This window comes from Onychomys torridus, chromosome 9 (assembly GCF_903995425.1).
Source record: "Onychomys torridus chromosome 9, mOncTor1.1, whole genome shotgun sequence".
In the NCBI taxonomy this organism is placed as follows: Eukaryota; Metazoa; Chordata; class Mammalia; order Rodentia; family Cricetidae; genus Onychomys; species Onychomys torridus.
In genome coordinates this window covers 45,531,764-45,544,386 of record NC_050451.1, presented here as the reverse complement: position 1 = coordinate 45,544,386, position 12,623 = coordinate 45,531,764, and the positions used below count along the sequence as shown (strand labels likewise).

At 47.1% G+C, this 12,623-nt stretch overlaps 1 protein-coding gene across 1 annotated transcript; it reads left to right on the top strand.

The window, feature by feature from the left end:
• The first annotated feature begins 6,304 nt into the window (after window positions 1-6,304).
• Gjb2 (gap junction protein beta 2) lies at window positions 6,305-12,353 on the top strand. The gene is made up of 2 exons (XM_036200079.1): window positions 6,305-6,678; window positions 10,146-12,353. Exon 2 carries the CDS (start codon window positions 10,168-10,170, stop codon window positions 10,846-10,848), a length of 681 nt encoding a protein of 226 aa, XP_036055972.1. The 5' UTR covers window positions 6,305-6,678; window positions 10,146-10,167; the 3' UTR covers window positions 10,849-12,353.
• Window positions 12,354-12,623: the final 270 nt, after the last annotated feature.

Genomic DNA, 12,623 nt, shown 5'->3' with positions numbered 1-12,623 from the left:
ATGCAGTCAGGGATACTATGACAAGGCCTCATCTTAGGAAAAAAGCAAGAAAGAAGAAAGAGGAAGCAAGAACTCTTCATTGACTTCTTCAACGAGGTAAGCATGAAGCATCTGAACACGTAGGAAATATCCTATTGTGCATTGATGATTAACACACTAACCTGTATCAGTTTACAACCAGAGATTCTTCTCTCTCTCTCTCTCTCTCTCTCTCTCTCTCTCCCTCTTTCTGTGTGTGTGTGTGTGTGTGTGTGTGTGACTCTGTGTGTCACTTATACTATCTAAACTTAGCCATGTTACATCTGCAACATTGTTTCCTTTGATAAATAATAAGCACAAAAACTCCTTTCAAAAGCCTATCAGAGGCCAGTCATGGTTGCCTATGCCTTTAATTTCCAGCACTTGGGAGACAGAAGCAAGAGAATTTCTGAGAGTTCCAGGACAGCCTGGTCTACATAGAGTTTCTGAACATCCAGGGCTACATAGAGAGACCCTATCTCAAAACAAACAACAAAATCGAAATCAAAAGCCAAGTAGCCCAGTAGCCTGCATGTACATCATGGAATGCTCAGTAAAAGTGGCTGTTCCCATCTAATGGTAATGCCAAGACTCTGCCCATGGCTCAGCACCATCTTCGTGTAAGCTACATGCACATGGGAGTCCCAAATCACCACCACCAGCAGCCTAGTTCTCCAAATTTCTCACCAACTCATCCATTTCAAATCCCGGAGATGAAATAAAGTTTCTGCATTTTCTGTCTCTTCCCAGAGTCTAATTATTGACATTGAAAGTCTCCAAGGGGCTGAGCAGGTGGTCCAGTGCATGAAGCACTTTGTATGGAAGCGTAAGGGCCCAGCTTTGAGTCCCTCTCTGAGATCTCAATGCTCCCACAACAAATGGGAAGCTGCAACGGGAGAATTCCTAGAGACCTGCTGAGCAGCTAGCTTGCCTCAAACAAGGTAGAAGGCAAGGCCTGAAACCTGAGGCTATTCTGCCCTCCACACACAGCTGTGCCACATATATGCCTACACACATAGGCGCACACACACAAATTCACATGATTGTGCACATATACACTTGTACACATCATACATAGGCACATGCTTCCATGTAGTTCTTTACATATATAAATCCACTAAAATGTTGGGTGAGCAACAGTGTTATTTATCAAAAGCACTACTTATATACCTTTTAAGACAAACTTTTATTTAGTAAAAGACCTAAAGGTTGGGCATAGTGACACACACTTTTAATCCCAGCATGAGAAGGCAGAGGCAGGTAGTTTTAGGCCAGCCTGGTCTGCAGAGCAAGCTCCAGGCCAATCCTGTTTCAAAAGACATAAAAATAAAAAGGTGGAGGTGGGGGAGGAAAGACCTTGTTAGATGTTGCTATTGTTTCTAGCTCAGAATGGGGAGTCCTGAGGAAAGGTCTAATGATAGACCAGATGTCCTTTTCCAACATGAAGAATGCCCTTAAGATGCCCACCCACAACACATCTTGCCAGCTATGGGCCTGTTGGGAATACCAGCTGTGAGTTTAAGGCACAGCCAAGGTGGGCGGTAACATCTGGAACCGCCAGGTCTCTCCGCTATGTTATAAGCCTGTCTCACCTGCATCTGCTGTGATGCATCTGGTCTCCCTGGAGATGGAACAGAACAGGAGCTTTCCACATTTGCTTGTAACAGATACTGACATCAAAGAATGCACTTTACACTGGATCTGGGGGTCTGCATGCACCAACGTCTCACAAAGCATTACTTACCCTTGTTAAGAGCAATGCATTCTGATATTCTCTTTTTTATTGTTTCATGTCTGTATAAGGAAGAAGAGGGTGAGGGATAGGGAAGAGGAGGGGGTAGGAAGAAATCAACTTATTTCCCAGCCTACTCACGAGATCAGGACCATCAACACTAGACTAGGATACGTGGAAAATGTTCTCCCAGTACAGGGCTTCGGAGCAAGTCTTTTTAGTGCCATCTACTGTGCACTCTAGGTATTACAAGCCCTTGTGTTCCAGTCTTTACTCTGGCCCTGAGATTTATTTTCCCCCTTTTCTTTTAAGAACACTTCTCCCAAAATGGAAATGTTTTTTTAGTTTAAGGAGAAGTTTAAATAAATATCTATCATATACTTAAGCTCTATTTTAAATCCTCAGATCAAATATTCCATATTCAGTCTTCGAAAGGGAGATTTGCAGGTTGCAGGACACAACAGAACTGGGACCTTGGGAGCAAAAACCTAATTTCATGATCAGTGGTTTCCGGTGTGGGGGTGGGAACAACTTTAAATCCACAACACTGTAGATGACTGTTTCACATAGAATTGCTATTGTCTGTCAAATATAATATAACCAAGAATCAATAATCCATTATCAACCCTGACTATAATTTGTTCTACAATAGCATGTGAGGTCCCTCCCTCTTTGCTCATTCCAAAAAATGATTCAAAAATACTGTAGGGCACAATACTGTTGTCACACAAATCAGAATACAGAAATCCCATTGGCTCCTTTGTGGATGATACTGACTAGCCACTGTAACACACAGAATTTAAATTTCTGTTCAGCAGAAAGGAATGTTTCCTACTGTTGTTTCATTACAGGATAATATGTGTGTGTGTTTGACATAAACATGTTTGGAAGTATCTTTGTAATTCTCCCCTGGTCTGCTCAATTAGCCACACAAGAGCCACAGTGGTGTGTTTGCAATGCAAGTCCATGCTCATCCAGCCATGCCACTAAGGTCTCTTTCGCCACACTCTGGCAGCTGAGGGACAGCTGTTTCATTTCACCAGAACATCTGTGTTAATTTAAAAAAAAAAAAAAAAAAGAGGAAGGAAGGAAGAAATAAATAAAACAGAGCCACTTACAGCAGGTTGCCACAGCTTAAATGTCTTTAATTTGGAAGAGGTTAAATTGTTGAAAGCCTGAAGTGCTTTTTATTTTTACTCTGAATATAACAATTGGCTTTTTCTTCATAAATGATTTCAGATTTGTAAGTTTTAGAAAGCATAGGAATGGTATGACTCAGAGATAAATGAAGAAACTAGGTTTGAAGGTATAGGCCTGTGGGGCCAGCACTAAGGATGCAGAGGCAGAGGTGTAATTCACATCATCCTTAACTGATAGGAAGTTCAAGCCCAGCCTGGGCTGGAGAAGCTGACTCAAAACAAAATAACGACAGAGGTTGAAGTGAAAGCGCATCCCATGTAATAATCACCCACACAGACTGGAGGGTCCAGAAGAGCTGCTCTTGCTGTGACATTACGTTATCAAATGTAAGTCATTATTAACTATTCAGGGGAGCCAGAGGCCCTTTGCTTTCCTAATGCTCTTTTGGGAAGAGCTGAATATGATTTATTAATCATACTCAAAGGATTAATGTTTCAATAGCAAACTCAGGAAAGGAGTTTGCAGCCCAAAGGACTGATGTCTCTCCCCAAGGTGATCAAGGGGCCCAGCTTATCTGAAAACTTGTCAAGTGGTGGGACAGGGACTCCAGACACTCACAAGCCTTTTCTTGTCCTGAAACATTCTCTGCCATCACCTACATTTGATTTATGACTCAGAAATGTGAAGTGTGTGTGTGTGTGTGTGTGTGTGTGTGTGTGTGTGTGTGTGTGTTGGAGCATCCTTCCCAGGATTCAAGATACTGCTCCGGGAGGAGTCTGGTAAGCAGTCATTCATCAAAATGGCAAGATGTATAATTTATCTTGCACTGATGTCTTGCACAATAACAAGTTCTTTTGAGTTTATTTACAGAAAACAACTATCAAATTAAAATACCAAGTAGCCTAAACATTAACCTGTCACCTTTCAACATCATGAAGAAAGTGATAAGCAGCGAGCATTCATGATCTCAGTGCTAACCAGACATAAAATCAGCACTCGTCTGTCTTGACACATGGACGTGACGAGGTGCAGGGCTCAGAGCTCCTCGCTGGCTGATCCTCCATAGCTACTTCATAGGCCCCTCCTCAGCCCTCACCATTGTCTGGCCTTGCTGTTCCCTTCATTCAAGGACAGCCTAGAAGATGGGATTCTGCTTAAAGCCAAGTAAAAAACAAAACAAAACAAAACAAACAAAAACAAAAAACCAAACCTCTTTTCTGTCTGGTTAGCTTCTACACGTGAGTGAGACAAAGGTGAGCTGGTCAGCTGCTGGTCCGTGAGCTGCTGCTCCCTTCCCACCTTGTTACCAGGGCTGAGCTTCTCCCAGGCCTGTGAGAAACATGAAAACATGGGAAGCCGGGGTGAGAAGAGTAGGGTTTATTTCCAATGCTCAATTTATCAAAGCAATGCTTGTAATGGGGGTGGGGTACAAATCCTTTTCTGTGATCTGTTAATAGGATGCACATCTAGCTTCATAATCTCAAACGGTCAAACTTTTCCCAGCTCCTTTCTAGCCTCCCTTCTCCCATAACCCTCTGCCATGGAGAATGCACATACTCAAATAAATTCAATATTTCCTACCCTAGAGGAACCTCTGGTCTAGCTGGGAAGAAAACATCACACAAAGAAACAAGAGGAATTGGATGAAACAGATGAAAATCAAGAGCTGAGTTCTCAGTGGGACTTTAGAGGAGACGAACTATAAATCCTAATATTCCCAGCGGCTGTGACCATCAGCCAACACACCGCCATTATGCAAATCTGCAGAAGCAAGTTGGGGAACCGATAATCATAACGTGGGCATTAAAACCTCAGGTGAAACTGCTCAGTGGGGAAAGTGAGTTGGTTCTCATCTCCAACTTAACTTTTTACCAGCCAACTTCCTGCAACGATTCTAGAATATTCTCTCATTCTCACTGAACAAGAGTTCCACTTGGCCTAAAACTGTACTACACACGAAAAACTAAAGGTACAGACACTTTTCTACCACTGCCAGCTGCCACCACCTCACCACCTCTTGGCCTCATGTCTAGATGTGCTCGGGCCAACGGAGTCATACCACCCCAGCTGGCTTGGCCAGTCACTCTTCACACGCTGATTCAGCACCTCTCTTAGGAAGGCAGTCTAAGGCTGTGGGCCTCCTGGGGTTTCATCTCTTCATTACAGACACCCCCTCTTAGGTTAAGACTTAACGGAAAGAAGGCAGGGGTAGTAGCCTCAGCGCAAACCCCCTCCTTCATCTACCCTCAAGAGCAGCTAGGTCTGCCCTTGACAATAAGCTAGCTTTGCAAGGAAAAGCATGCACCCTCAGCTCCGTCCCTCTCTTGGACCTCATCAGGATGGATCACTATCTCTTCACTGACCTGAGGAAACCCTGTGAGGATGTGAGGTTTGTACCCCAAACTCAGGTCTCAGGTCACTGAGGAAGTTGAAGCTGGCCTAGGTGTCCCGGAGCACAGCCTGCTCTTGATATTTTAAGTTCTTATCTAAATGCTCTGTGAATGTCAACTTTGTTTCATTTGCCTCTCAAAACTATCCAGAGAGCTAAGCAATGTGAACACAGACCTCATAATCCACATCCAGCTTGGCGGAGAGGGAATCGAACTGTAGACACAGACTGCCAAGGGTCTTCCCAGAAGCCTGGACTCCAAGACGGACGGGCTTACCTGGCTCTCCTTCTTTCCTGCAGATTCCGGGCGCCCCTTCCTTGCAATGATCTCAGTTGTGGAAAAGAAAACACAGCACCTTGCCGAGGCAGTGACATGTCCACTTCCAGGCCAGGCTGAGACTTCAAGGCCAGGCCTGGAGACTCACCTCTACACCGCCCCCTGGCCTAGCCACTGGCACACTGTTCAAAGTGATCGAGTTAAGTCGGGAATTCAGGGACATAGAAGCCAGAATTTGGCCAGCCCTGATGGCGCCCCCTGTTAGTCTGCCTTAAACCTGAATTCCAGGTGCCCTGGCTCGCTGGGCTGCGGGTCCCCTATGGGAGAGGAGCCTCGTATGCCATGGAAGCTGCGGGCCGACACACACACACACACACACACACACACACACACACACACACACACACACGTGTGTGTGCGCGCGCGTGTGCGTGTGTGTATGTACGAATGTATCTCTCCCACTAGTGAGAGTAGTAATAACGACATTATCAACTCTCTTTCCACACTATCCACTTCCCCAAAAGCTAGGAGCTGGGGCTTGGAGCTTTGCGACCTTGGGTGGTGGGGTCCTGGGTGGTGACGCGAAGTCTGCAGGCTCCTTTCAAGCTGCGCACGGGACGCGACCCTGGGGAAGTCTAGATCTCTGGGATCGGGGGGGGGGGGCTTGGGGCTGGGGCTCGAGGAGAGCCTGCGGTTCCGGGCCCGACGGCCCTGGGTGCCCGGAGAGCCCCGCCCGCGGCGCTGGGGGCGGCGGGCCACTCGGAGCCGCCTCCTCCGCAACTTTCTCAATCGCTCCGGGGTGAGAGAGGCGGGGTGAGGGGTGCGGTTAAAAGGCGCCGCGGCCGACAGGTGTCCAAGATCGCAGCGCTCTGCGCGCTCGGCTCTCCCAACTCGCAGCCGGTCGGCGGCGCTCCCGCCTACAGAGCGCAGCCTCGGCCGGGAGCAGAGGCGAACCAGCTCCGGATCAGCCCGCGACCCACTCCGGACCAAGCCAGGACCAGCCCGGACCAAGCCAGGACCAAGCCGGGACCCGCCCCGCTACCCACTCAGGACCTGCACCTTCCAGGCGACAGCGCCTTGCCGCTTCTCGCCAGCCAGCGCCGCGCGCTCCTCGGGACACAGGTGCGACAGCCGATCCGCGCCCCCGAGTCACAGCGGGGTGGCCCGCTCGCTTGATCGCGACGCCCCGCAGCGGCTGGAGCTCGAGGCTCCGCCCGTAGGGACGCGTGAGGTGCGTGGCGAGGTGCGGGCCGCCACGGTCCTGGGAAACCGAGGCCCGAAGGCACTTCGCCGTCCCCGCGGGGCACCGCCACCCGCGCGGATAGGGACCCGAGCGGTGAACGCGTTTCTGCCGCTGGAGCGGCTGGCCGGGCTCGGGGCTGGACCAGGTTGCTCCCGCCGCGCTCGCTGCAGCGCACCGGGCAGGAAGCGTCCGCACAGCCCGGGCCGGGAGGTCCCGCACCGCGCGGAGCCGGGAGGGACGCGGGGGACAGGCCGTTCCGCGCGCGACTGCGACGCGTTGCCAATGTTGCTTTGCTAGAATTTGCCCGAGGCCTCCTGGCTGCGTTGTCTGCCGCCATTGAAAGTTTTTTTTTTTTGGTTTTTTTTTTTGTTGTTGTTTTTTTAAACTAACCGAAAGCTTAGCAGGAAAACTCGGTTTCATTTGTTTAAGCAGGAGGCCTCCGTGGGAAGACACTGACCTTTACCACCTAAAGCACTGGGGTGACGCGGGCGACCGCCCAAAACGCGCGTCGGTAGCCGCTCCCTCGAGCTAGGGGACCCGGGCCTGCGCTTGAGTGGTGATTTTGATTGCTTTTCATTTTCCTTAAACGCTTTTTAAGGGTTTGCGTTCAGGTGGGGCTCTGCAGCTGGAAGTCCAGACAGACTCGCAGATGGTGTGCTGCTGGGAAACGTGTCCATCAGGACTCTTGCATCAGCCCCTCCATGCTGCCTCACTGGAAGGGAGCATAAGCCTAAATGGGACGGATTGCCCAGGTCTCTGGGACTGTCCTGAGACAGTCTGGCGCAGCCATGGCTCCATTTACCCCGGAGTCCTTTGGAAACTCTGGGCTAAGTTAGTTACAGTTGTGAGAAAGGTAGAGGGGTGAGGTGGGGACAGCGTCTGGCGGTGTTCCACCAGCTCCGCAAAGTACCCTTTAAAGCAAATAAGGGTATATTATATAATATATCTATAATATTATATATATATATATATATATATATTAATATAATATATTACATATATGATAAATAAGGAGAAGCTCCTGCCTCCTTTTCGGGAGCTAATGAGTGATGGTTCCCTCACACTCTGGCAGCGCTCCAGGCAATCTGCAGTGACCCAAGCCAGGTAGGGACCTGCCTGTGACCTCCCTAGTCAGAGGCCAGGAGATCACCTCCTACACCACAGTTGAATATTGACGATTTCACCCTGCTGGCTCAGTACTCCAAGCCCCTTGTAAGGTCAAATTTTAATCTCTCCCTCGTCTTGGAAAGGCCTTTAAGACAAGCAGCTGCAACCAGATGTGCCAGGGTCCACACCTATTACAACCCAGCTATTCGGTTTTTCTCTTGGAGTTTTTTCCTGGTCTTGTTTATTCAACCCTGTGAAACTTTCTCTAATTTTTTTATTTGGTTTGGTTTTTGTTTTGCTTTGTTTTTCTCTCTTTCGGTGTTTTTGTTTTGTTTTTGTTTGTTTGCAGCCCAAATTTTCCTCAAGTTACCACAATCCTCCTGCCTCTGCCTCCAGAGTTCTGGGATTATAGATGTGTACTAACCCCAGCTTCATGGAGTTAGAAGCCAACCAGGGAAACAGAGCAAACTCTAACTCAGCATATACTTAGTAATTTTTATAAACAATGAAGATTTTATTGTGAAGTTAATTTTTTTCCAATTGATAATAATTGGGCTTGTCTGTAGATGCTATAGGCAAGCAGAGGCACATATCCCACTCACCTGTGAGTTTTGTATTTTGGGTCAGGTGTGTGGATGTTTCTTTCAGTCCGTGTCCTGATCTCCACTCAGCAAGTGGACCAGAACTCAGAAGGTCGAATTCCAATCTGATTGTTTTGTTAAACAGAACACTGTTGCCTTCAATACTTCTGCTTGTTGGGGGCAGACTACATGGAGCTACGAAACTGTTCAAAGGACAACCGGCTCCCTAAGGGACTCGGAACAGTCTAGGTATAAATGGGTCAGGGCTGAACCTGCTCGGCCACTGTTTCTTCCTGTGTGTTCCCATTTTCCAAGTTGGATAGGACCAGTGTGTGCCAGCTCCCCATGGCCCTGTCTCCTCTGACCAAGACACAGTTGAGTGGGTCCCACCAAGACCTTGGTGTTCCTCAGCAGCCACCATGGGCAAGACGGGGGACTTTCACCTTGAGCCTGCCCTGCGTAGTTCACTAGGAAACAGGATACAGCTTGCCTACAACAGGGGGCAGGATGCTTTTAAGGGAGAGCAAGAGGATTCATTACAGCTTGGAAGGGGTGCAAAGCAAGTGACTCATCAGGACAGCAGGAGGGAGGGAGGGATCCTGTCAAAAGAGGGCTTGATTGTGACAGACAGGGCGTAGCTATGAATCAGTGAGGACAGTGTTCCTTCCCGGGGATGAAAAAGGGCATTGGTTCGTGAAAGATCATCCAGGGCACAGTCAATACACACCTCTTCACCCAAGGCAACTTTGCTTCGGAACTGATGGTGAGAGCCTTGGACCAGGAGGGGAACCACTGAGTTAAATTTCCTGCCATTTTTCATATTTATTTATTTTAGAATTACGTCAAAGTTGATTCCATAGTCCACAGTAGCAAAGCTCACTGGCCACACACATCAAAACAGATATGGAGCATTAACCAAACAGTTCTAATTGAACAGTGGAGTCACCAACCTGCATGTAAAAACCTAAGAGAAGAGACTTTTTTTTTTTTTTGGACCCTATTCCTCTTACACAGAAGGTAGAAGGTGGAAGCAAGGCTTGTGGTGAAAGGTTAAGCTGAGGAATCTCAAATGTAAATGTAACCATTAGTAAAGACATATCACCCTTGCCTCCCAAGCCCATGCATATGAAAATATTTTGAAGAGATGGCTTCAGCCTGGAGACTGCAGGGAAACTGCACTGGGTCCCATGGACTTTCACAAATTCTGTCACCCAAACTGGGCAGCTGTGCCTCTAAAGGTGAGGTCGGTCCAAGCTTTGGCCTGTCACTGTGATACACTGCAAAGCTTGGGGCTGCCAACAGAGCCTGTTGAGTGAGTGACCTGTAAGGAAATGGGAACACATAAGGTGGACTTAGCCAGGACTCAGTTTTGCCTTTAGACTAACAAGTACTCTGCTTTGGCACACCCCTGTACCCACATCTTTATTATGTGCTAAAGACTGAATGAATCACTCAGGTGAACAAGTGTCTTTTAGAGGACTGTACTAGAGAGCACACTGACACATGCTGGAGATGGTTTGGGAACTACACACTTAATCCTATGGTAAAGTAAGTTGTATTGTCACCATCCTGGAGACCGTCCCCAGAACAGAGATAGGACCCGGAGGCTGGCCAGATCAGCGAGTGACACCTGTCTTGTGTTCATTTGTTGTTTCTAGTGCCACCCACCCAGAGGACAAGATGGATTGGGGCACGCTACAGAGTATCCTCGGGGGTGTCAACAAACACTCCACCAGCATTGGGAAAATCTGGCTCACCGTCCTATTCATTTTCCGCATCATGATCCTCGTGGTGGCTGCAAAAGAGGTGTGGGGAGATGAGCAAGCCGATTTTGTGTGCAACACCCTCCAGCCTGGCTGCAAGAATGTGTGCTACGATCACTACTTCCCCATCTCTCACATCCGGCTCTGGGCCCTGCAGCTCATCTTCGTGTCCACGCCAGCACTCCTGGTAGCCATGCATGTGGCCTACAGGAGACATGAAAAGAAAAGGAAGTTCATGAAGGGGGAGATAAAGAATGAGTTTAAGGACATTGAAGAGATCAAAACCCAGAAGGTCCGTATTGAAGGGTCCCTCTGGTGGACCTATACCACCAGCATCTTCTTCCGGGTCATCTTTGAAGCTGTCTTCATGTATGTCTTTTACATCATGTACAATGGCTTCTTCATGCAGCGTCTAGTGAAATGCAATGCTTGGCCTTGTCCTAATACAGTGGACTGCTTCATTTCCAGGCCCACAGAAAAGACTGTCTTCACGGTGTTCATGATTTCGGTATCTGGAATTTGCATCCTGCTGAATATCACAGAATTGTGCTATTTGTTCATTAGATATTGTTCAGGAAAGTCAAAAAGACCAGTTTAATGCATTGCCTGGCTGCTAGAGCCAGGATGGAGGAAAAGGATGAGGCAACCTGTGCTTAGTTGTCAAAGCTCAGCCACCAGCATTTCCCAAGACAAACATTCCCATCTTAAATGCCACCATCCCTGTAGGCCTCCATGGGACTCCAGAGGCCTCCATGGGGCTCCCTTCCCCCAAAGCTCCCAAACAAAGGCCCAATTCTATGCCTGTATTAATCGGTTCTAAAGTTAGTTCCACTGAGACTCTGTGCTGGTAGAGACCATTCTTGTAGGATACATTCACAGTTTAAACAAAGGATCTCACATTGTTTCTCTTCCTTTGAGGACAGGAGCAATGAGCCCAGTCCTGAGGAAGGTGCCCAGAAGGTTCACTGTGCCTCCCTTAGGGTACCTTCCCCAAGTGCCCCCAGTTAAAGGAAAAGAATCTCCATTCTGTTATTTGCTTTGATAGTTTAAGTCTGCAGTAATGGACAAAATTATTTAATGCTTCAAGCGCTGTATCCCTTTTTTTTTTTTTTTAATGAAAACCTTAAAATAAGATAGGTTCTTTTGTTCTCAAAATGATCTGGAAACCATTATACATTCCTCCTATTTCAAAGGTTCAGTTTGTGATAGGAACATGGTGTGTAATCAGATCTCATAAGGTCTTTAAAACATTGGCCTTTTGGTTACAAGAAATCTGCAGTGTGGCTGAGAGGCCACCTACGGTATCCACCATCCGTGTGTTGAATACAGCGCAACACATCACAACCTGTCTCAAATGAGACAAACTGGAAGCTTTTCGGGCTGGCTTCTGACCAGAAGAGGCCTCAATTTAAAAATTCAAGCATCATTTTGCATAAGCTACAGATAGGATTTGCCAACAACTGCCACCTGCTATGAGCCTAACTCAGCCCCCTCCCTCCTGACATTTGCTGACTCTGTCGCTGTGGGGTGTGGCAGCCAGCATCAGAAGACATTGACTTCATGAGTGCACTTGGGGGTTTCACTGCCATGGTATAATTTAATGGTGCAGAAACAAAGTGGGGTGGAGGCAGGGGGTTAACTATTTTCAGAGAAACAATGGAACTTCTAGACTCTAAATTCTGTCGATTAAAAACTGAATTTTTCTACTTTGAAAGTAGGTTTGCTTCCCTCTTCAGCATTGGCTTTCTTAACTGGAAACAGAAATATGGATATTTGAAAAGAAAATAGGAGCTAGAGTTTAGGTCAATAGGAACTAGAGTTTAGGTTAATATGTTACTCTCCTGGGGCAAGTTGAACCTTAGCATTGCCATTATGCTTAATGTGTTTCCCACAAGATGGCACTCAATGACTCCAAGAGGGGAGACTTCTTACTGCCAAGAACGGTACTGAGAAGCCATTTGTAACAATAAAAAAGAGTTGTGGTTTCATGCTTGTCACTAAAATAATTTTGTAAACCCTTATATGTCACTTATTAAAATGTGATTATTTTGTATACTTTAAAATTAAACAAGGTTTTTAATAGAATACCAAATTTCAACTTAATCGATAGTCTTTTTGTTTTTGTTTTGTTTTGTCTTTGAGACAGGGTCTTGCTATGTCACCCTGGCTGCCCTAGAACTCACAAAGATCTACCTGCCCCTGAATCCCAAGTGCTGAGATTAAAGGTGCACAGCACCATGCCCAGCTATAATAATTTGTGTATACCTATATTTCATAGTTTATACTTTGCAGCATCCCCTGAGTGTGTTCACAGATTACCCACCCACTGTCCTGGGATTCTTCTGCTCTAGTTACAGAAAACTCCTGGCAGCT

Coding starts and splice junctions, on each gene's coding strand:
- Gjb2 (XM_036200079.1), top strand. CDS start 10,168: ATGGATTGGGGCACGCTACAGAGTATCCTCGGGGGTGTCAACAAACAC.